Source organism: Macaca mulatta, chromosome 1 (assembly GCF_049350105.2).
Source record: "Macaca mulatta isolate MMU2019108-1 chromosome 1, T2T-MMU8v2.0, whole genome shotgun sequence".
In the NCBI taxonomy this organism is placed as follows: domain Eukaryota; kingdom Metazoa; phylum Chordata; class Mammalia; order Primates; family Cercopithecidae; genus Macaca; species Macaca mulatta.
The window spans coordinates 185,577,456-185,602,405 of NC_133406.1; the positions used below are offsets into that span (position 1 = coordinate 185,577,456).

The following is a 24,950-nucleotide window of genomic DNA, read 5'->3' on the forward strand; positions in this document are numbered from 1 at the left end:
GTCGAGGATGGAGGGGCTTGCTGCGGGTCCCTCAGGGCCCAGCACTCACACACACACACACACACACACACACACACACACACACACACACACACACACGAAGGAGGGGTAGCCACCTCGATGCGCTCGCCCCGCCGCTTCCCACTCCTGGAGAAACTGGAGCAGCTCAGCAGCTCCTCATCCTGGGCGCAGCGGGCTACGGCTGTGGCCATCCGTGTAGGCCCCGAGTGTGCTGACCACACAGTCCTGCAAAACAGCTGCCAACCTGCAAAAAGTGCCTGGGATGAGGAGGGGGTGCTGGGAGTGAGGGGACCTCCACAAAAATCTTTAGTTCATGGTAGGAGAGAGGAGGGCTTAAAGAACATACTCAACTGTCTCTATAAAAACATGTTATGAAAATATTGCAAAGCCCTTTCAGAGCCCCCTTCTCATTTAATCCTATTTAAGGTGGTGTCATCCTCCTTACACAGACAAGGGAGAGGGGAGAGACTGTCAAGGTCACACAGACCTCCCAAGCCCCAGTCTGGCCTCGCCCACCCTGCCGTCCTGCTTACCTGCCCTGTGGGTGCTGGGGGGCAGGGCGGCCACCAGGTTGGGGGTCAGTACCCGCTGGTCCTCAGGGAACCAGGCCTCATTGATGACATCTTTGGCAGAGAAGTGGATCAGTCTCTGCCTCAACTCGGCCAGAGTGAGCTCCGGCTCGGCAGACAGCATCATGGCTGCAATGCCTGGTACAGGGGTGAATGGTGAAAGATGGTGACGGCCTGACCCTCCTGCCCCAGCAGGGGACTCCTGCCAGTGCACACACACACACACATACACACAAAAATACGTGCACACACCAGAGACACCAAGCTCTCTTCTAGAAGGTAAGCCGCCTGCAGTCCCTCACACAGTGAGGTAAGACAGCCTTCCGTCACACCTCTAAGCCTTGGTAGTTGCTGTCTTATCGGCCAGGTGGACTCCTATTCATCCATCAAGCTCCAGATCAAATGTCCCTTGTCCAAGAAGCCTTCTCTGACCCTCGGGCTGGGCAGGTGCCTCCTCTGGGCTCCCTCTAATACAGCCCTAACCTCGTGTTCCCACTGTGCACTCGTCTCCCTCATCAGACTGAGTGTCCATGAAGGCACCATCAGGCCTGTCTCATCTCTGGTCCCCCTGCACAGAGCCTGGCACTGGAGGTCCTGGCACAGACCCTGACCGCCAAAGGGCTGTTAGCATCACGGTGGCCAAGGCAGTGGGGTGGTGACTTACCAGCCACGTGGGCAGCAGCCTGCGATGTCCCACTCCGTGACACAAAGCAGGTGCTGCAGTCGCTGGAGGCACCAATGATGTCCTCCCCTGGGGCAAAGAGGTCCACACAGCGGCCAAAGTTGGTCCCCAAAGTCCCCAGGGTCACCGGCTGGTCCTGGGCATTGGTGGCCCCAACTGTGATGACCTGGAAAGGTGAGGAGGTAGGTGGCACAGAAAGGAGCCCAAGAGAGGGGTTGCAGAAGCAAACTGAGGCCTTGCCAGCTGGGCTGAACAACTGCTATACACCTGTTTGGGTCCCATTCAAATGTCCCCTCCTAAGGAAAATCTGACTCCCCAGGCAGAACTCTGGCACCCCTGCCCCGCCCTGGTGCTCCCCTCTGTCCCTACCATAGCCAGGCAGCATTCCCAAAGCCCCTGTGGAGTTTACATTCTAGTGAGGGAGATAGGAAACTACTCGGTGTATCAGGTGGCTCTAAGTGCCACGGGGGGAGACTGAGAGGGCAAGGCAGAGATGTGTTGGGCTTTGTTTGCTTGATGCCTTTAAATTGGGCTGCCAGGGAAGCCTCCGAGGCCAGGGAGGATCTGGGTTACCGCTGTCAGGTATGCTTCTGCTCCGCAATCCCCACCCACAACGCGCGCGCGCACACACACAGACTTGAAGTTCCAGACTTGAAGTGGAACAAGATTCTCTCCCCTAGATACCCGCAGTGACCTGACACTGGAGGAGTGGTGGTCACAGGAGGGACGGTCACTGCCCCCCAGCTCCTCAGGGCCGAGGCTCCGTGTCTGTGTCCCGGCAGCCACACTGCACGGCCCTGCGGCACACTCTCTGGATGTCCCTCGGGTGAGGTCTGAGCCCTCAACTGTTCCCATTCACATTAGCCTTGCTCAAGTGGTCAGTCATGCAGCTGCGGAGGGATCTGGATAGTGGGGAGGGCCTAAGACTATTGGGCGGGCCCTAAGAATATTGGGCGGGCCCTAAGACTATTGGGCAGAGGACGCAGGGCCTGGGGAGGGAGATGGGGAGGGAGATGGGGAGGGGGCGGCTACCAGGAGACCCTCAAGAGGGAGAGTGGCCAGGACGGGCTGTGGGGGCGTGGCTTCGTGGGCGCCGCTACGTGGGGGCGTGGCGGGGTCACTGCTGTTCAGACTCTGGGATGATGGAGGCTCGAGGCCATTCCTCCCCAGCCTCCCGCATGGCGGGGGGGCTCTGACGACTCCTTCCAAAGCCAGAAGGGTTCAGCCTCCAGGAACGTGCTGCAAGAAGCCCACGAGGCCCGCCTGCCCTTTGCTCCCCGTCTTGGGGCAGCAGCCTCAGCACCTACCTCGGGAGCCGAGGCTGGGGAGTAGAGGCAGGCATCATCCCGGAAGTTGCCGGCAGCGGTGACCAGCACGACCCCAGCCCTCGCCAGGCGCTGGCAGGCGGCGTTGAAGACCCGGCTGTACCCACCCGCCAGGGGCAGCAGCACAACCAGTGGCCCCACGGGCTGGACCAGCTGGCTTTTCCGAATAAACTCCAGGCCTGGGAGGAACAAACCTAGGTCACCCCCTGGGGAGAACTGTTCCCCATTCCCAGCCCCTCCCTTACAGGCACAGAGTGATGGTTAATTTTGGGGATCAACTTGGTGACCTGATGTTTGGTCAGAAGCCAGTGGAAATGCTGCTGCGAAAATACTTTTTAGATGTGACTAACATTTAAATCAGGAGACTGAGTAAGGCAGGTTACTCTCCGTAACGTGGGTGGGCCTCATCTAGTCAGTTGAAGGCCTGCAGAGAACACACTGAGGCCTCCCAGGGAAGAAGGAATTCTACTCCAGGCCTGCCTTAGGACTTAATACTGCAACATCAAATTCTGCAGGAATTGCCTGGCCTGCCCTGTGGATTTCAGACTTGCCAGCCCCCAGGGTCACATGAGCCAATTCCTTGAAACTCTTAATATATACATCCTACTGGCTCTGCTTCTCTGCGGAACCTTGACCAATAGAAACTGGAAGATATTAGCAATTACCTCAGCAATCAAACTAGCCAACCCCGGCCCTTCTGTGTGCCTGGCTCTAAGTGTCTGAATATATGAACTCAGGGGATCCTCACAATAACCTTATTATCCCTTTCCAGGAAATGGAGGCACCGAGAGGATGAGCCTCAGAGGAATGAGAAGGGCGCCCTGCCCCACCCAACTTCTCCCTGCCACTCTCTGAGGCCTGGCTCAGATGCCCCTCCACCGTGGCCACAAGTGTTGAACCCACACAAACTTGAACAGAGTCTTGGCTGCCCACTCACCAGCTGTGTGACCCCACTCTCTATGAAACAGGGACAGCTGCTCCCAGGATTGTCTGAAGAATTAAAAGACTCCACGCCCAGGACCCCCCCATACCATAACTCCCCACCTTTGAGGGTGTGGTTCCCTCTGGCCTCAGTGGCACTACATCCCCCATTTTGGTGTAGACCATGATCTACCTCATGCTACTGTCACCAGTGACAGCTCTTTTTTTTTTTTTTTTTTTTGAGACGGAGTCTCGCTCTCTTGCCCAGGCTGGAGTGCAGTGGCGAGATCTCGACTCACTGCAAGCTCCGCCTCCTGGGTTCACGCCATTCTCCTGCCTCAGCCTCCTGAGTAGCTGGAACTACAGGCCCCCGCCACCACACCTGGCTAATTTTTTGTAGTTTTAGTAGAGACGGGGTTTCACCAGGATGGTCTCGATCTCCTGACCTCGTGATCTGCCAGCCTCAGCCTCCCAAAGTGCTAAGATTACACGTGTGAGCCACCACACCCAGCCACCAGTAACAGTTCTAACCCTTTGCCAGCCTGTGAGCTCTGGCCCAGTGGCCTGGAGACTGGGAGCCTAACTCAGCTCTGGCCCTGATGTGCAAGGGGACCTGGAACTGACAGTTTCTCCCCTGTCAAATGGGGTGTGGGAGCCTTCCAGATCCTGGTCTCTGAGATGTCTCCAGGAGCTGTGGCCAAGGATGGAGCTGGAATCTCACAGCCATGCTTCTCCTAGAAGACAGCTAGTGAGGACCCTCACACCACGGAGGAAGGGAGCAGAGTGGCACTGAGTGTGGAGGTGAAGAACAACAGCCACATTTACAGCTGCTGGTTATGTATTTATTTATTTATTTTTGAGATGGAGTCTTGCTGTGTCACCCAGGTTGGATTGCAGTGGCACAATCTCGGCTCACTGCAACCTCCACCTCCTGGGTTCAAGTGATTCTCCTGCCTCAGCCCCCAAGTAGCTGGAATTACAGGCACCCACCACCACGCCTGGCTAATTTTTGTATTTTTAGTAGAGATGGGGTTTCACCATGTTGGCCAGGCTGGTCTCGAACTCCTAACCTCAGGTGATCTGCCCACCTCGGCCTCCCAAAGTGCTGGGATTACAGGCGTGAGCCACCACACCCAGCCTGCAGCTGCTAGTTATTAAGCACCTGCTGTGTGCTTATCTGTGTGCTCAGACTCGACACACAATCACCTGCTTACAGAGGAGGAAATGGCAGCGCCAAGGAAGGCAGTAGTGACTGTCGAGCCCCTGCCCCGTGCCAGGTCATGCAGTAAGGGCTTCCCATACACTGACTGGGATGCCAAAGAAGGGACTTCTCCAGGAAGTCCTCCAGAGGCCAGAGCACCAGGACTGGGGAAGGCCTTTCTGGGAAAGAACAGCCTCCCCTCCACACACTGACCTTCAGGAACTGGCCTGACTGAGCCGAGGTCAGTCAATAAAGGGGTGGGACAGGCACAAGGGGTCACCTGATGGGGCCGAAGGTTATTGATTCTTGCCTTTAAAACTGAACATCAAAACCTGTACTCTGTAGGAAAGTCTCAGGGCAGACACAGGGAAGACTCCTGGGCCTCCTCAGCCTTTCAAACGGACCCATGGGCTGCTTCCGCTAGCTCCAGAGCCAGTGTTTGACCCTGGGGCCTGGGGCCTGCAGTGGAAGTCAAGCCGCTGCCCAGAGCTGGCACCTATCCCAGTGACATCATCAGCTTGAGCTGTGTGACCCTGGGCAGTCACCTCCCCTCTCTGGACTGGTTTCATCAACTGTTCAGCAGCTATGGCAAGGCCAGCCCCAGGGCATGTTGTACAGAGGCCTTGCTCAGTGGCCACAGGAGGAAGTCAGTAAGGGAGAGCACCCTCCCTCTTCTCTGTCCACAGGCCCCCGGAGTCCTAGTTCTCAGCTGGACTTCACAGGGGGGCCGCCAGATGGACTAAATAGAGTCATAGTCTAGAAAAAGTCCTCTGCCAGTTCCTCCACCACATCTGCCTGGCCAGTGTGACCTGCAGGGCCAGTCATGCAAGTAAGTGAGTCCTCTGGTCTCAGAAGTATGCAAGCAGAAGATAGAAGAAGTTTGCTTAGATCACCTCGAGTCCCTCCACATTGAAGATAACATCACAAAAGACACAAAGATGTCAGCAGGTTTGAAAAGGGGAGCAGTGTGGAATTGTGGAAAGGTCACTGACCCAGGGTCAAGTCTGCACTCCTTGGGCTACCTGCATAACCCTCTTGGGGCCTGGGTTTCTTCATCTGCACTCGTGGTCACTGGGGACCCTGCCAGCTTTGGCACTCTGGTTCTCTGGCTCTGCGGCAGAGGCTGCCACAGCATTCTTGGTTAGGAGACTAGCTCTCCCTGGGCCCAGTCCAAGCCACTTCCCAGGCCAGGTCCAGATGGAGAGAGACCAGCGCTGTCTGGGGCCATCACTCACCTATGAGGGTGCCGCTGACCGTGCCCTTCCCTTGGCAGTTGAGCACGCGCAGGCTACGCAGGCCGGCGCCCTTGGCCACGCCGGCATCCCGGCCGCTGACCACCCCTGCCAGGTGGGTGCCATGGCTGTCACACTTGCTGGCCTGCTCAGCCAACACAAGGACCACATAAGAAAGACCCCCCCACCCCATAACAAATCAGCAAGTGGCTGGATGGATGAACACCCTTCCCACAACTGATGGCAGGGAGGGGACAGTGACAGCTGGGGACTGTAGCCCAGCAGTACAGCTGCAACACTCTTGGACGGGAGTCCCCACCCACCTCCAGGATGGGGATATGGGCAGAGGCAGCCCTCCCACCAGAGGGCCGTGCTTACCTGTCTGTGGAAGCGGGTCCCGTCCTCCTCGGGCACACTCTCGAAGTCGGTGACCATGACCCTGCCCTCGATTTCCCGGTGGTCACTCTGTATGCTGGTGTCTAGGAGATACACCTCCACCAGGCTGCCTCCTTCTTTCCAAGGTGACATTTGTGGGAGAGGAGGGAATGAGCATGAAGTCAACCTTATAGTTAACACACAGAAACTGTGGAGTATATCCCAGGCACTGGTGAAAGCACCTTAAATATATTCACTCATTGAACCTCCAAAAAAATCCTTGCACGCTAGATCCTATTCTATATTTCATAGACAAGGAAAGGGAGGCCTAGAGGGGGCAGATAACTGTCCAAGGCCATCAGCTGGCAATGCTACTGCCAGGAAGGACCCAAGTCATCCTGCTCCTTCATATTAATATCAATATCCAACAATAATATGAATGTTCAAGAAATAATATCATAGTGTAAAATAAAGCCCCTATTATAGCTTTTCACAGCTCACCGAGTCTGCGAGAAAGACAACATGATTTAAAGACTCAAAGAATAACAGTGATGTCTGGCCGCCTGCGCTGGTCGGCTCATTTTAGAGACAGGAAGCTGCAGCTCGGACAGGATGTGTGTCTGGGCCTCCTGACTCCAGGTCCAAGCATTCTGCACTCCACAAGCTACCAGAAGGGCTCACAGGGGCTGCTTCCACCTCACATGAGTCACGGCCTCAGAGAAAACAGTCACCGAGAGCCTACCCTATACCTAATTGGATCAGTTTGGATTCTCCAAGAAGCCGGCACTGGGGTAAAAGCTGCAAGAGACTCACTGAGGGAGTTGCCTGTGCAGGACAAAGATTGGGGTGTAGGAGAAAGTAGGGAGAGCTCACAGATGCAAGGCAGGTCCAGCCCACTGGGCGGAGACGGGGGGGAGGAAGAAGGGAAGCAAGGAAGGAAGCACCTCCGCACCAGTGCGGGTCTCAGAAACTCTCAGCCAGGCCAAAGGAAGACTTCAGGCAGGTTGCTGCTAGAAGAGTCCTGCGCCAGCGGAAATGGCCTGGCCCTGGAACCCCTGCAGCCAGGAGAAGCAGGGCCTCAGGTGGAACCAGATGGTAGCCCTCTGGGCTGTCAATCAACCTGCTCCTGCCCCAGGGTCTCCTGAGTCTTCTGAAGTGCCATCTGAACAGCACCTCTGTGTCCCCGGCAGTGATCCTCCAAATATGCTGCGGAGTAGAGATTCTCATCTCAGGACAGGTGAGCAAGTACGGGAGGCTCAGGGAGTGTTGTCGCTTCTTATGGCTTCGGTAACAAATTCCCAGACTCAGCAACGAAGGCTCCAGGGAGAACCCTGCCTCACGTCTTCCGGCTTCTGGTAGCTGCTGATGCTCCCTGGCTTGTGGTCACATTTCTCCAATCTCTGCCTCTGTCTCCAAGTGGCCCCTCCTGTGTGTCTCAAATCTCCCTCCGCCTTTCGCTCATAAAGACACATCACCGGACTTACAGCCCACCGCATAATCCAGATGATGTCATCTTGAGATGCTTAATTACATCTACAAGGACCTTTTCTCCAAATAAGGTCCGGCTCACAGGCTCTGTCTGGGTGTGTGTATCTGTGGGGGCCACTATTTAGCCCACTACAGAGCAATTCAGTGGCTGCTCTGAGATCCCACACTAATTTCAGGCAAGGTCAGCTCCCAGTCCTACATCCTCCCACCCACCCACTGTGGCAGTAGGGCTGGGCCCAGTCCGAACTGTGAGTCCCCAGCCTGCACAGACACTATTCGCCCTGCCCTATGGCCTCCAGTCTCAGCAGGACGCTCCACTGATCAGTGCCCATGCGCACTTCGGTTACTTCTGTAGCATGCTGGGCAGGTCCTCGGCAGTCTGCCTGTCCTCCCAGGCTGCGGGATGAGGCAGAGTCCTTGCTCTCCGAGTGTGTTAGGAGCTTTCACTCATCAGTAGGCATCTACCACGTGCCCGGTGCTGCACTGGGAAGGGGTAGTTGAGAGCGCTGTGAGCTCCGACCTGAAGACATGTGGAGACCAAAGGGTGCTGGTTCCTAGAGGAACCACTAGATATTGAACTGGGCTATGGAATGTCGGAGGGGCAGACACATGACAAGGCCAGCAAGGTGGGCAGAGGCCAGATGGTGCCAGGCCCATAGGCCATGCTCGGTCTGCTCCTAGCAGAGGCCCCGAGCTGGCTACAGGGGATACAGGTGCTTAGGAAGCAGCCCAAGGTTCTCCCTCAGAGCTTCCAGGCTGACGGTACAACTGGATACATTGGCAGACAGCCCAGGGGATACAGGCTCATCTAGAAGACAGCACAGAAGCTGCTTCCCCACCTGGACATAAGCCACACAACGCACATCAAGCCAAAGGCCTGCTGGGCAGGATTCCAGTCCATGCTGCTCGTCGTGTGTGAGGAGGGAACTGAGGCCGCAGCTGAGTTAGCCCAGGTGACAATCCTTTCTGGTCCCACCTGTGCTTGGGACCACCATCTGCTCCAGGAGCTGTACTTGGGGTCCGCTGCAAGATGATGTGACCACTGTGAGGTCACATCCCTGGGCCTGGGGTGTGGCCCCAGCACAGCCCCACACCTTCTAAATACAGGCAGTTCCTGCCCGCTGACACCAGCGCACTCTTCTGCTGGGACAGGGTCAGGAGGCTGCAAGCATGGCCAGCAGAGGGCAGGCGGGCCTGGCGAAGGGGCAGCTCTTGGTAAGACACTGCCAGGAGAGAGGCTGTAAGCCTGGAACGCCCACCCAGGGCCCACAGCCCCACCATGGCCTCCACAACTGGAGGGAAAGCACAAGCCAAAGCCCCCACAGGAACATCCTTGGGCTTCCTTCCAGTGGAAAGGGTTTCAGCTCGGACAGGACACAGGGCCTCTGGGGCCCTTCCTAGGCCCCCCTCTATCCTCCAAACCCCTGGGTGAGGCAGAGGCTGCTAGTTCCCTGTGACAGTGTGGCAAGGTGGCCTCAAGAAAAGCCACCACTCTCAGGGGCAAAGAGGCCTTGGAGTGGCCTCTTCCAGCCTCTAGGTTGGTACAGAAAGCTCTGCGGCCTCTGGCAGGTGGGAGCCCAGTCCTGCTTGCATACCTCCAGAGCAGGGAGCTCATTAGCTCTCACCAGGCAGCCCTGCCATGCGCCTGAGAAGCTCAGACTGTGGCCGAGTTCTTCCTTTCACATCTGCCCTGGAGGTCACCCAGGCCCTGCTGGTCTCACCAGCCTCAGTCCCTTCTGTACAGGCTACACTCCCTCCTGCCTCACAGCTTCAGTCCATGTTCATTCCTCTGCTTGGACACTGTCCCCTTGGCCTGGTTAATAATGCCCCCGTGGGTCTTGGCTGGAACAGCGCTTCCTCCAGGAAGCCTTTCCTGATCCTTCTGCCGGATACACAGGCTCACAGTTGCCTGCACTCCTTCAGAGCTCTCAGCCTATCCGGAACTAATTTGTGTCGATAGCATTTGTTTAAGGAATGGATTAATCTTCTGGATACACTGTTGGGGAAAGAGACCACGTCCATTTCATTCACCTTTGTATCCCCAGCACCTAATACGGTGCCTGGCACACAGTGGGTGCTCAAGACGTTATTGTTGAATGGTAAGAAAAGAAAAATGCAGGGCTAAAATCACAGCACCTCACTCAATACCTGACAGAGAAATGCATGCTATAGCAATAACTCATTTAACCCTCCTAACAGCCCCCCAGAGCGAGGCTTACTATTCCCTCGCTTTTGCAGAGGAACCTAGGAACCTGAGGATCAGCGAGGGTGAGTGATGTGTGCAGAGTCACACAGTTAAGAGTGCAGAGTCTGGGTTTGAGGGCGGCAGCCAGCTCCAGGGCCCATGCCTGTGGCCTCCCCATGAATGAAGAGGCTGCTGCTGGGCCCAGCCAGCCTGCCCCATGCCAGCACAACAGCTCCAGGAGGACATCCTCCAGCCAAGCCCTTGATGTGACTCCAGAAGGGGTTCCACACCCCTGCCTGCCATTCCTGCCACTTCCCACAGACACTCGGGGGAAGTGGGGAGGGGGACAATCCATGGGCATCCTATGGGGAGGAAAGGGCCCCACGTCTGCTTCTGGCCCAAGGGAGAGGAGGGAATGGTGGCTGCCAAAGGGTACACTCACATCTTAACCCGCACCGCCTGTGGCTGTGACCTTATTTGGAAAAAGGGTCCTTGCAGATGTGGTTACGGTTCTCCACATGAGATCATCCTGGATGATCCAGTTGGCCCCAAATCCAACAACAAGTGTCCTTATGAGACAATGAAGAGGAGAGAGACACAGAGAAGGCTGTGTGAAGACAGGCTGGGATGGGTGTGCTGCCGCTGTTGGGACACAGAAGAGACAAGAGAAGCTTCTCCCTGGAGCTCCCGGGGAGAACGTGGTCCTGCCAACACTGATTCAGGCTTCTGGCCTCCAGTACTGCAGAGAATCAATTTGTTCCAACAAGGGGGTGGTAGTTTGTCACAGCAGTGCTAGGAAACTAACTTAGGGGGCAAGATCTTCTTGGTCTTCTGCCTGGACTGGGGCCTCTGTGACCCTCTGCCAGTGTCCCTCTCAGTCTCTGATATTAGCCTGCTCCGGGAGGTCCCTGAGGCGCCAATGTGGAGTGCAGGGGGCTCCAGGAATCCACAGAAGAGGTCCCACCTGGTTGGAAAGGAACAGGCTCCTCCTACAGAGGAGCTGTCCTCTCCCTGGCCACAGGCTGCCCAGGTCAGGTCAGCACACATGACCAACCAGGCCCCTCGCTTCTGCTGCTGCCACCCTTGCCAGAGGATGTCCCCCGCACAAACCCTATCTCCACCTCCTGCCCACCAGCTCTGATCTGTTGCAATGGCAGCAACTCAGACATATGCAAGGTCATACAGTATGCAAAGTCACACAGAAGCCCCCAACTTTTCACTTCCAAAAGCATCTGCACACCCTTCAACTCACTGGAGTCTCACAGCAACCTGTGAGAAGGACAGGGACAGGGTTATGTGCCCATTTTACAGACAAGAAAGACAAGGCTAATAGAACGAAGTGGCTTCCCAAGACCCCACGAGAACCGGTAAGGGGTGGAAGCTGAGTTCACCCCAAGCTCTGCGTCCTGGCACCATGTTGCACGGACCCACCACATTGCATTGTCTCTGCACTGAGCTGCAGACCTCACACCATGGGCACCTCAAACTTAACACAGTCCAACTAGAACCCTTCATCCTCTCCTCAGGCCAGGTGCATCTAGAGTCTTCCCTGACTGAATTGCCACCTGCAAGGAATTGCCACCTGCAAGGCCCTGCTAGAATGCAGACTGTTTTCCATGGCTACTCCTCCTCCCTCCCTCCCACAGTCAGGCCACACCAGGCAGAGGGAACAGTGGAAGGAAAGGCCTAGAGGGAAGACACAAAGTGGGCCATGCAGGGAGATCCAGAAAGCCAAACAGAGCTGGAGGCAGGGAGAGCAGCAAAACAGGAAGCTAGGCAGGGGCATCCCAGTCCGGGTTGTGTCTGTCCCATTAAGGGGTCTGGTCCAGTCTGCAGGGCACTGGGAGTTATAGAGGCCTGGGGAGGGACCCTAGGTAGAGTCACCATCAGATGAACCCTCCTTCTAAGGTAAGTGCAGCCTGCTGGGCCATTCCAAATGGAGAGAAGAGGAAAACAAGAGACAAGGAGGAAAAGAGGATCATTTAAGGCAAGACTTTTGCATTTGTGGAGCTACAGGAAGGCAGGCAGTGGGGGCTGCAGGGGTTGGGGATGGGACAGAAAAAAAGGGGTCAGTGGAGGTGCTGAGTCCCAAAGCCCCCCAAGAAGTGGAAACCACTGGCAGGGAGGCAAGGCCAGAGCAGAGCAAATGGATTCAGCTCAGGTGTGAAGGGGCAGCGCACAGATGGGGGGTCTTACTGGGGGGCTGGTATTCATCCGCCCGGTACCGTGCAGGAGTAATTCGCTCCAGGTTCCATGGGATGCTCTGGGCGAAGACAGAGGAGTCCTCCTCGATGTAGTCGACATGGGGCAACTTCAGGGCCTGCAGAAGCCAGAGAGGTTGGGGGACTCTGCTTAAGCCATCTGGACAGCAGCAAACACAGCCACAGCCTGGCCTCACCTGATCACACCTGTCCCCATATCCCAGCCCAGCAGCCTCCCACCTTGTCCCGGCAGACTCCCTCCTGGTGCCCCGGAGGACAGACTAGGAGCCTGAGTTTTCTCACTCATTGATCAGGCTGGGAGCCTAGCACTCCCATATCCCTGCAACAAGGCCTAGCACAAAGGATTCCTTTTAGGAAGGATTCTGGACTTGACATCTTGTCTGGGAGCCAGGCTGTGCTAAGGCTCTGGGCAGGATGGACACGGAGTGAAGCTCAGGCCCTGGACACTATGCCTAAATCATGACATAACAGCACTGGCAATTCGGTTTGTCCCCCAGTCTATTCCCCAGCCTTCTCCAGCCTGCTCAGTGCAAACTGCAGCACCAGCTCCCTTGCAAAGCCTCCATTTAGGCTCAGCCAATGGGAGGCACCAGCAGGAGTTAGAGGGACAAGAGTGCATCTGCAGCTGGGCGCGGTGGCTCACGCCTGTAATCCCAGCACTTTGGGAGGCCGAGGTGGGGGATCACCTGAGGTCGAGAGTTCGAGACCAGCCTGGCCAACATGGTGAAACTCCATCTCTATTAAAAATACAAAAATTAGCTGGGCGTGGTGGCACACACCTGTAGTCCCAGCTACTCAGGAGGCTGAGGCATGAAAATTGCTTGAACCCGGGAGGCAGAGGTTGCAGTGAGCTGACATGGCACCACTGCACTCCAGCCTGGGCAATAGAATCTCAAAAACAAAAACAAAAACAAAAAACTGTGCATCTGCCCCACTCCCTCCCTACCTCCTGACTCCCTGCGCATGGCAGCGGTGAACTCTCAGGTGACTCCCCACGGGCAGCCTCTCCTCCGTGCCACCAGCTCCAATTGGGCAGAGGGAAAACTATTCCCTCTCCTTACCCTTCAGACCTAAGTGGTAACAGCTTCCTGCCACAACTAGTCCCTGGATGCCTTGGTATCCCCAGAGGCTTCTTAACCTGCCCCCACTTTGGCGAGTTTCTATACCTAGCATCTGCTGAATGCTTCACAACCTCATTTAGTCCTTAAATGAATGTTCCCATTATTATAACTGGTTTACAGATAGGGGAATGAGGCTCAGAGAGGTGAAGGCATTTGCCCAGGGTTAAACAACTAATAAGGGGCTGGGTGGGACTCAAACCCAGGCTGGTAGGATGCCCAGTTTGAAGCCCAGGTCTCAATGGCAAATGCCTGCAGCTTTCCGCTTGGCTTCTGCTTGGCCTACTCTCCTCTGAGCAGCTGCCCTGGCCTGTGGGGCTTGTGCCTGTCATCTGGTGCTATACGGGTACCTTCTTCGTCTCGCCCCACTGCTGAGCACATTGTCCCATAGTCAGCTGTACTGGCTGGCGGTCACTGATCAGTCTCTCCTTCTGAACTGTAAGCTCGAGGGAAAGGCCTGGGCTGTGTCATCTTCGCCTCTGCAGCACACAGTAGGCGCTTGGTAAATGTGTGTTGAGCAGACTGATGGAAGGCATTGACTTGTCAGTCTCCTCTACTTAGACTACGGGTTCCTAAGGCAGGGACCCTATCAATCCCTGTCATGGTCCCACAGGCCTTGGTATGAGGTCGCTGTTCAGCCACGGGATGCTGAGCTGATTAACCCGTGGAGCAGCAGTACAGTGCAGCTAGGAGACCCAAGTCCAGACTCTGACCCTGCCCATTACATGCTGTGTGACCTTGGGCAAGACCCTGGGCCTCACTGTCTGCAGGAGGCTGAGAAGCACCCCCTGCCATGTGGAGAATCAGTGTGAAAATGACACACGCTCTCATCAAGTGACAGGCCAGGAAAAGAGGTGGGCTAGAAGGTGGGGCAGAAGCAAAAACAAGAAGGTTTTTTTTTAAGATTTGAAGCATTAGGGCCAGGGTGAGGAGAATACCCAGTCCCCTTTCTGCCTCTCCACCAAAGATGTGACATCCAGGAGGGAGGAGGGCCACCCTGTCCTAAAGTAGGGTCTTTACTCTGATAGCAGCAGCCTCAAAGAAATTGTAGACCCTTGAGTCATGCTTTTTTATAAAATGACTCAGGCTCCATTGAACATCCCAGGGCCTTGTCCCTAAAGGTTTCCATAGGTAGCAGATGCATTGGCATAAGAATGGCTGGCAGGCAGACCACTGAGTTTGATCCAGGTCCTACCCCTAGCTGTCTGTGTGGTCCCCTCTGAACTTTCAAATGAAGATGGACATACCACTGGGGCATGGCCAGGCTTAAAGGGAATTCCATACAGAAAGCCAGTGGTTACTGTGCTTGGTACCCAATAAGTGCTCAATACATACTTGCTGTCCCCTTCTGATTTTCAGCAATAGGCCTACTGAGCACAGTCCCCAGTGTATATGCAGTGGCCCAGCCCTATCAGGAAGTGCCATTCCCAGAAAGGGTGGCTCACCAGCTCCAGCAGGTCGCCACTCATCTTCACCAGGAAGCCAGGAAGAAGGTGATGGAAGACATGCAGGATCTTGGTGAGGTATCCCCGGCGGGCAGCTTGGGCCTGCAGGCGGCGGGCAGTGCGCTCTGACTGCGAGCGGTGGGTCTCCTCCTTCAGCACCACCACGTAGGTGCCGGGCAGCCTCCACGGATCCTGGCCCCGTGCAAGGAGGAACATGATGACGTGGAAGAAACCCAGCAAACCCTATGTGTACTTTATCTCACCCCTACTTACAAATTAGAATTACAACAAAAGAGGCACAACAGAGTGTAGTAAGTGATAAAGAAGTTACCAAATGCGGACCCAAAAGCAAATTAAAAAACGCATATAGGCCAACGATTATTATTCACATAGTTATATAACACTTTCAAATGTGCCAGTCAGGCAAAAATGGGAACCATGGGCCGCACTCGACAAGAGGTTTTCCTCTGTACCTGCAGCCAGCTCTCTATGGGCCTGGTTACCCGTGGCGGCGCTGCCCAAAGGCCACCTCCTCCCCCCTGCCCCAATCAGAATAAACTGAGGGAAAAACTCATGGCTTTGGAGCCAGGAAACCGTGGACCTGAATTCCAGCTCTAATATTTACTGGTTGTGTGGCCATGAGCAAGTCACTCAACCTCTCTGGGCCTCAGATATCTCCGCTGTATTGTGGAGACCATAGTACGTATGACACAGGCCTGCTGGGAAGGTCAAGAGTGACGGTTGTAGAAATCTCCCATCCAGATGCTCTACAAATGCAGGCGGAAGGGATGACTAAGTGAGCAAAGACAACACTTCTTAAAGAGAGAGAAGAGTCAGGGCCACTGTCTTAGTCCTTTTGTGTTGCTATATAAAGGAATACCTGAAGGTGGGTAATTTATAAGGAAAAGGGATTTATTCAGCTCATGGCTCTGCAAGCTCTCCAAGAAGCATGGCACCAGCATCTGCTTCTGGTGAGGGCCTTAAGCTGCTTCCCCTGATGGCAGAAGGTGAAGGGGAGCCTACATGTGCAGAGATCTATCACATGGCAAGAGAAGAAGCAAGAGAGAAGAGAGGGAGGTACCAAGCTCTTTTTAATAACCAGCCTTCAAGGGAAATCATAGAGGGAGAATCTAGTCATTATCACAAGGATGGCACCAAGCCTTTCATGGGGGTTCCTCCCCCACGACCCAAACACCTCCCATTAGGCCCCACTTCCAACACCGGGGACCACATTTCCACATGAGATTTGGAGGGGACAAACTATAGCAGCCACGATCTGCAGGTGATTTGTTTGGTTTTAGCTCTCATCTGCTCCAGCTGCTCTCAGGCAGACACACCTGCTCAAGAACCTTCACTGGCTCCCCACAGCCTCATGGATCAAGTCCAAACTCCATGCTCCTCCTTGGCCCCTACCTCAACCTACCTTTGCAGCCTCACCACCCACATCTCTGTATATACGCATCTGGGACTCCAGTCAGAGTAGAACAGAGTTCACCCCCTTTACCCAAAGCCTTAGGGCCAAATCGGTTTTGAACCTCAGAACTTGTTTGGATTTTAGAAAGACAGTAGTGGGCAATCAGAGAGCCTGCTTGGAGGAATCTGGAGCTGCATATGTAATCTATGCAGCAAAATACATGAATACACATATTCACACAACTAGATTAAAAATAATCTCATGTCAGTTCACGTCAGATGCTACCATCAAATAAATCACAGAAAAACCTTTTGGTTTTCAGAACATTTTACATTTCAGAAGGTGGATAAAGAACTGTGGAGCCTGGGCGCAGTGGCTCACAACTGTAATTCCAGCACTTTGGGAGACCAAGGCGGACAAATCAGTGGATCTGAGGAGGTCAGGAGTTCAAGACCAGCCTGACCAGCATGGTGAAACCCCGTCTCTACTAAAAATACAAAAATTAGCCGGGTGTGGTGGCAGGCGCCTGTAATCCCAGCTTCTTGGGAGGCTGAGGCAGGAGAATCACTTGAACCTGGGAGGTGGAGGTTGCAGTGAGCTGAGACTGCACCATTGCACCCCAGCCTGGGCAACAAGAGCAAAACTCCATCTCAAAAAAAGAAAAAGAACTGTGGACATGTGCTCCTTATCCTCCACCTCTGGTTTTCCCAGCTCTGTGCCTTTGTTCACGGTACCTCCTAATCCTAGAATAAAATTCTCCTGACATCGTCATCGCTGAACTCCTACTAATGCTTCAAAGATTCATCTAAAAATGCCTTCCGCTAAATAAAGATCGAATGAATTGGGAGAGTACTCTGTGCAGTGGAATGTGAGTTCTGGAAACCCAGTTCTAATGCACCTGGGGTGACCTCCTCTCTCTGAGCCTCAGTTTCTCATGACTAAAACAAAAGGATTGGTCTAAAAATTCTTTTCTGCTTGCCAAAAAATATTTTAATTCTAAATTCGACTCCCACAGAATATCCATTGAATGAATGAATAAATAAACGTGAGGAGGCTCCTGTTCCAAATTTCCACCAGAGAAGAAACATCCTCAAGGGCTTGGTTCAGGTGGTCATACAGCCTCTGCTTACTCACCTCTCAGGATGGGGTACTCACTATTTCCAGAACAGTCGTTTTGGAGCAGTGGTAACTTGAAGTGCCTTTTCTTATCCTGGCCACAACCCCACAACATCCCTCTAGAAAGTCAAAGGCTCAGGGAACAAGGAAGAGGACTATACTGAGCTGAGTAAGGACCTGCCATCCTGCCACCCAGAACACTCAGACGGGGCAGGCAGCTGTGAGTGGCAGAATTTTCCCCTCTGCCCCAGGAGCTGTAGTTTGGAGCAAAGACAATGTCACCAACAGGTCACGCTGCAGACAGGGGCAAAACTGCAAGTGATCCCTCCCTGGGCTTGCATGAGTGAGGTCACTCATGGTCAACAGAACTTTCCCTTCATCTCCCCATCTGCTGCCACTGAGCCCTTAGGGAGGATTGTCACTTCCTTTTTAAAGAGTAGGCAATGGAGGCTCAAGGATAAGTGGCTTGTCAAGCACCACAGCTAGTGAGAGGAAGCCATCATTCAACCCCAGATCTGACTCCAAGCTGGGGGACACAGAACCTCAGCCAAGTCCTGGGCTGATAATACTTAGAAAAAAACTAGTGACCCCGCCCCGGGAAGAAGCTTCCCACAGCCTGAGGGCCAGATGCTGGCAGAGTCGTTGAGCAAACTCGCCTCACCCTCGGTCGGTCGGCAGACAGCCAGGTGGGCTGAGGCGCCGGGCTCAACTGCGGGGTCCCAGTACCAGGCGCGCCACCGCCGGCTCCAGAGCACCAAGGGCCCTTCCCTGCCTGAGTCCTAAAGGACACCAATGGGCCTCGAGAATAACTCCGCCCCTTCTCCCCTGCCCCTTCAGCTGGTTCTTTTCTTCAATTGAAACAGATGGAATACTACAGCATAAGTTCTGTGTCGTAAAGAAATTGCCTCGCGCTCCCAGCATCTGCAGTCCTTCCCACCCCGCTCCTGTCTCAGGTAGGGCCTTCTCTCCAGGCCCTCCATCCTCCGCTGCCCATATTTCCCAAACCGAATCGGAACCCACTATAATGGCAAGCCCACTTCCTCTGTGTCTGGTGCGTTCCCAGTGCTTTCCAGGCATTCACTTCTTCACCCACCTGTGCCGCGGCGAGGCGGAAAGTCTGAAATCTGGGCAGGAGACCCTGGCAGTGCTCTGCCCGCCCTCCCTCAGCCTGGCAGTCTCCCAACCCCGCGAGCCTTCCCACTGAATAGCGCAGCCGCACGCCCCCGCAAGTCCCCGAAAGGCCGGCCGTCCCCGCTCTCCACCGCGCTCCCCACGACCCGTCCTCCCACGCCGCCTTGCCTGCAGTCCCCAAGATCGTGCCAAGCGAAGAGCCCTCGGAGACCTGCACCCCACTTCCTCTCTTAAATGGGGGGAAACTGAGACCCGAGAGGAAACAGCATCGCACCGTCCCGGCTGCGGGTTCCCCCAGGCCTGCCACCCCTCCGCCCGCACCTTGGCGCAGCGGTGGAAGGTGGCTGTGGCTCCGTGCTCGGGTGCGTCGGCCAGGCCGTCCTCCTCGGAACGCAACGCTAGCACCAGCTCCTCGTAGTCGCCGTCCTCGTCCTCCTGCGCACGGGCGCCAGCGGGACCCAGGAGCAGGAGCAGCAGCAGTGGCAGCGGCAGAGGCCACCAGGACCGCCTGGAGCTGACGGTACCCATCAGGGCCAGGGGAGAGGTTGCCGTCCTGATGAGGAGACCTAGAGGCCGTGCACGGTCCACGCGGGCGGCGCCTTGAGCCTTACGGTGGGGAGGACTGTGCAGGAGCTGGAGTTCAGGCTCAGGGCGCGCGAAGGGGCGCGCGGAATCCTGGCTGGGAGCTGGGAGCCGCCGCTGCAACGACACGTCCCGGCCCGCCTGAGACAGTCTCACTGCCTGGCTCACTCCTCCAGGCTCGGACCCTGAACTGAGCGGCGGCGCCCTCCTGCAACCACGAGCGCCTCGACGCCGCTGCGGAAACCTTCTAGGGTGTGGGTGCTTGACGCCTGGGGCCCGCAGATCACGCCACCAGAGCCCCATCGGACGATCCTATCTGATTAAACATTAACGGAACCCCCGGACTGGAGGATCAGGTTTCGGCCTCGCCCTCCCCAAACAGCGTCAGATTACGTGCAGAGGGAAGAAAAAACTCCCAAATTCTAACTGGGCTGGAAGGCGGGTCGGCGCTCTAGAGGCACCTCCTCTCCCGCCTCTCACCCTGCGTGGGATGCCAGACTCCGAGTTCTGCCCAGCCCACCTTTTCAGTGTTTCCTGGGTCCACCTTGTCACCTGCTGACCAGTGAGACTTCTGAATCAATCCTACTATGGACTCCTCCCTGCCCACCGAATTCTTTCCACCGACCTTAACCTGGCAACCTTCTAAACTTATCTTGGACCCCCGCCGGCCTCTGCTCTTTATGCACCCTGCACACTGACCTTACCGACTAGCTGTTCCTTGAAGATACTGCTTGCTTTTGATGCCCAGCCTCCATGCGTTTCACGGGATTTATACTGCAAAGATTCAGGTTTTAAGTTTGCAAAGATGTCATATAGGTACATTCAGAATTCTATGGTAGGCACAAGCTCAGCGTTCCAGAAGATTCAATTTGCAAAGATTCCTTTTACACACCATGTTCAAGAACTCAACTGGACAAGCATCCAGTAAACACCTATTGTGTACTAGGCAGGAGGATGAAAAGGGGAAAGAGAGCTCCTGGCCTCAGATTGTACATGTGGCATGCCATGAGGCTTGCTCTTTCTGGAAGGGCTGTCAATACTGGGAAGAAACAAAGGCGGCTTTATGATCCGTCATTGCAGATGCACAGCATATTCTGAGTGAAATGACCTGCTCGGAATCTAGGTGCTGGAGTCCAAAGTTGCTGCATTTCCCACTTTGTTTGCAAAGACCTCACTCCAGAGAGCCAGGGCACAAAGACTGTGCAACCAGTGGGTTGACAGTGACTCCATGAGGTAAGGTCAGAGCTATCCGCATTGAGCCACCATCGCAGCACAGAGTGGGAGCTCATTGTTTGCTGACAGAGGTGGTTTTCCTTCCTGTTGCCTGTAACTGGAATTGTATTTGCAATGTGCTTTTGGCAGCTTCCTCATCAAAGGCCTCCTCCTAGAGAAAGAATGGATGGGAGCTAACTTTCCCTGCTGCTGCTCTTTGGGACCTTGGCCTCTCACCTACCAGGGGTTGTTACTGTGCACCCAGAGGATGATGAAGCCTGTGCACAGAGGGACACGGATGTCCCCAGGCCCAGGAAGGGGGCCGCTGTCCAGCGTGCAGTGGGTGTGTTCTGAGGGAGGTTGGGGAGGAAGGAAGCACCCTGGGCTCTGTGACAGATGGAACCAGAGGGGCAGTCACTTCTCATCCCACATCCTCCACTGCACTCTTTGAGGGGCAGCTCCAGCTGGGCCTCCTGCCACTTGGCAGGGCTTTCATCCCTCACCAATTACCCCTCCCATAAGTTGCCTGAAGGAGTTGTGTCACCTCCTCCCTCTTCTCAAATGCGTCCCTCACACCCTGGCCAGCAAATAACCAGCTGGCTCCCTTGAGAGGTACCAGCAATCAGGGTAAGTCAGAAACCTCTTCTGGGGCCTCCCCTCCACTACAAGTGCTTTCTGGGTCAATACCCTTCCTTCTCCCCTCCTGCCTTCCTCCTTCAGGGCAGAGGGGACCATCCTCTTGTACTCAGCTGACACTCCCCTGCCCCAATCTGGCCTCCGCAGGGATCATCTGCCTCCACTATCTCCTCTCCTCTTCTTATCCCTAAATCCCTCTTCCTGTGTTATTCTTTCCCCTCACCCCACAAGCATCCTCAAGGCTTCCCCCTCTAAAAATGCCGCTTTTACTCTCCCTCAAAATGCTCTTCCAGCCATTGCCTCCCCCTCACAGACTGAATGAGTAGACAGAACTCACTTTTATGCTCCCTGGCTACCTTCTCCAGCCTCCGAAACTTGGAGCCTGCAGCCGCCATTGGTGCTAGTGTACATTTCAACACTTTGAATAGACATACTCTTTTCTGCAAGGGAGGGGGCATCTTTTTGTGTGGATGTTCAGTTTTTTAAAATTTACATGAAAAATTTTTAAATGTGAATAGCTTGAAAGAATATACAGTGAAAAGTTCATCTTCCTCCCGCTCCTGAACCCCCACCTTCCCAGGGGAAACCACTGTTACCCACGGTAGTGGGCTGAATGGTATCCCCCAAAAAGAACAGTCCAAGACTAGCCCCTGGTACTTTTGAATGTGACCTTATTTGGAAATGAGATCTTTGCAGATGTAATTGACCTAAGGATCTCATGAGGAGACTCGGTTTTAGGGTGGGCCCTAAATCCAATGACTGATATCAGAAGAGAAAGGGGAGAGATACTTGAGACACAGAAACACCTACGTAACGATGGAGGCGCCCATTACAGCTGTGCCAACATACGTCAAGGAATGCCAGGAGCCCGCAGGAGCTGGAGGAAGTAAGGAATGTTCCTCCCCTAGAGCCTTCAGAGAGGGCACAATCCTGCAACCCTTCATTCCAGACTTCTGGCTTCCATAACTGCAAGACAATATGTTTTTGTTATTTGAAGCCAGCAAATTTGTAGTACCTTGTTATAACAGCCCCAGGAAACTGATATACCTATTTATTGGGTATCTTTTCGGAGATAGTCTACTTTTATAAAACTATTTGGATGGGCTCTTCAACCCACTTTTTAAAACTGTAAAAGTAGTTTTTGATTTACTTTTAACTTTTTATTTATATTGGTGGGGTAGAGAGGGACAACTTAATCTAACGTCTTAACCTAGCCCTAATCTTGGAATAAAAACTACACTGGTGAACCTATATCTACTGCCTTATTTTTCTGGTTGCAGATTATTTCATTCTATGTATGTTTCACACTGTCTTTAGCCAATTTCCTATTGATTGGTGTTTCTGTTGGTTGTTTCTGTCTTTTGCTATTACAGTCCAAGTTGCTATGTCTATCCTTATCCATAGCTCTTGGCACATGTGACAGTATCCATTTCACATGTGAGTATCTCTTTGCATATGTGAGAGTATCTGTTTCATAAATTCCTGGAAGTGGAATTTCGAGATAAAGGGCACAAGAATGCTACACATTGATGATGTCTTCCCACAAGCAGGGCGGGAGGAATCCATCAGAATGGGCTAGGTCCTGCTTCCAGCATGTGCACGCCCCATATCTCAGGGGCTTGAAATGTCAAAGGTTTATTTCTCTCTCACCCCACATGTCCATCAAGGACTTTGCTTCACTACTTTATTACCCTCACCCCGGAACCAGACTGATAAAGCAACCATCATCCAGAACATTGCTGAACACTGAGGCTGACGGAAAGCAACGAGGTGACTCCATGCAGCTTCCGCCCAAAAGTGACCCACACCACTTCCGCTCACCTTTCCTCCTCCTAAGCAAGACACATGACCACACCTAAGGTCAAATGTAGGAACCTACAATCATACCAAGTGCCCAGAAGGAGGAGAAAGGGTAATTTGTGAATACCACTGGCAACTACCACTCACGGTCACACCCAGGTCAACACAGAGTTGCCAAATATTTTGACCATTCCTTAAGTTAAAAAATTATCTACATTTGTTTATCTTTGAACTGTCTCTTCATTTTTTCATTTTGGCTGTGGATCTTTTGTTTGTTGATTCATAATAGCTTTTTGTGTATAATACCAAAATTAGCCTGCTGCCTCTTATGTATGTTATAGATCTATTTTCCAGTTTGATTGATTTTTGACTTTATTGTATTTTTCCATAAAAATTTTAATTTTCATGGAGTCAAACTTATCAGCCTTTTATTTAATGACTTCTTGATTTTGTACTGTGCTTAGAAAGGCCTCCCCCTTATCAAGATCATATAAAAATTGTCCTCATTTTTTAAAAGTTTTTTAATATCTTGGCTTCCACTGGGATTTACTTTTGTATAAGGAGTGAGGTTATTTTCTCCAGATGGCTAGCCTATTGTTCCAATGCCATTTACTCCATAACTCATTTTTTCTCCCTGATTAGAAATGACGTCTTAGTAACAAAGCTCTCTTGTGGCTATGCATCTAATTCTGGCTGTTTTTGTACCTTTAATATCTCTAGTCAGAAGCAAACTATGAAAATGTGTTATATACTGACCTAGCTATTTGATTTCTTAGGAATTTATCCTAAGGAAATAATTAGGCAAGTGGACAAAGAGGTACTAATGATATAGAAATCATTGTGCAAAACAGAGAGCAACTAAAGTGTGTGGCAGCCCTAATATAATCTAGCAAGGACCCCAGCGATGTTCACCCACCATTCAAGAATGAGGCTGGAGCTGGCCTAATGGCCCAGGATGGACAAAGGGTCCAGGACAGCAGCACGCTTATCCGTAAGAAATTCTGCTGTAAAATGTGTGTGCCCAGCTCTCAAAACAGCCTCTGACTCAGTAAAGACTGAACAAGATATAGGAAGCCCAGACATGTGGTAGGGTGGAAAGTTTGCATCTGGTCCCACTGCTGGGAGCCACAGGGAGCTGTGGCCACAGCTCCTCAGTGCCCTTCTGGCTGCACTGCCTCCTGCCTCTTGGGGTGGTATGAGTCTGGGCTCCGACTGCAACATGTTGATTCACTTAGCTCTCCCCCCGTCATAGCTTTACTGTCTCCTCTAATAAAACTCTCACTTTGATCTGCCGGGGTGTCATATATTACACCTGTTTGCGCCTATTGAATTTCTTCCAGTGGTTCAGCAATCCAAACATCCATCAATGGAGGGACAGATTTTAGTCTGTTCATATGGTGGGATATTTGGCCGCTGGTAAAAAGAAATAAATAAATAGATGTTTATATATTGGCATGGAAAGATGTCCAACATCAATAACTTTTAAACAGCATATTATGACCCCATTTCAATAAAGTGGTTACATATGTTTATATAACGTTTGTCTCTGCATAAACAACACAAGATTTAAGGTACAGACCCCAAATGGAATTATAAGAGAGTCTTGATGTCTGCGTTCTACAGTTCTATCATGTTTAAAATTGTAAAATAGGCTGGGTGCGGTAGCTCAGGCCTGTAATCCCAGCACTTTGGGAGTCCGAGGCAGATGGATCACTTGAGGTCAGGAGTTCGAGACCAGCCTGGCCAACATGGTGAAACCCCATCTCTACTAAAATACAAAAATTAGCCAGGCATGGTGGTGAGTGCCTGTAGTCCCAGCTACTAGGGAGGCTGGGGCAGGGGAATTGCTTGAACCCGGGAGGCGGAGGTTGCAGTGAGTTGAGATTGCACCACTGCACTTCAGCTGGGCAACAGAGTGAGACTCCACCTCAACAAAAAAAAAAAACCAAAAAAGACATAACATTGTAAAATAAACATGACGCCTCTCCTGTAGCACTTAGAACTCCTCCTCTTTGTCCACAAAGCATTTTCACCCTTCCTGTCTCATTCACCCCAGCCCTGTGGGACTATCATCCCTGTTTAGACTATCATCTCTGTTTAACAGACAAGAAAATTGAGAGCCAGAGAGGGAGAGTATTTTGTGCACATCACACAGCTATGGGTCAGAGTGGACTTAGACTCCCTTTCCAGCTGTTTCCCATAGCCCAAGAGGGCAAGGGTTGGAGCCCAGTGCTCTCCCTCCTGAGGTCGGGGAGACGGGGCTGCAGCTCTCTAC

At 53.3% G+C, this 24,950-nt stretch overlaps 1 protein-coding gene across 43 annotated transcripts in view; it reads right to left on the bottom strand.

Moving 5' to 3' along the window:
- The window catches only part of PCSK9 (proprotein convertase subtilisin/kexin type 9), a 29,139-nt gene extending 6,073 nt beyond the window's left edge, over positions 1 to 23,066 (bottom strand). For 9 of the 43 annotated variants that reach the window (XR_013414813.1, XM_015139580.3, XM_015139576.3 and 6 more), the window contains exons 1-9: positions 18,767 to 23,066; positions 14,785 to 14,976; positions 12,196 to 12,319; positions 6,330 to 6,463; positions 5,955 to 6,096; positions 2,580 to 2,776; positions 1,255 to 1,438; positions 555 to 728; positions 117 to 265 (exon numbers count right to left, since the gene is read on the bottom strand). Coding sequence is in view for 42 of the 43 variants with exons in the window: in XM_015139580.3 (XP_014995066.2) it covers positions 117 to 265; positions 555 to 728; positions 1,255 to 1,438; positions 2,580 to 2,776; positions 5,955 to 6,096; positions 6,330 to 6,463; positions 12,196 to 12,319; positions 14,785 to 14,976; positions 18,767 to 19,330 (1,860 nt within the window). In the remaining variant the exon portion in view is untranslated. 43 annotated transcript variants of the gene reach the window in all.
- Positions 23,067 to 24,950: the final 1,884 nt, after the last annotated feature.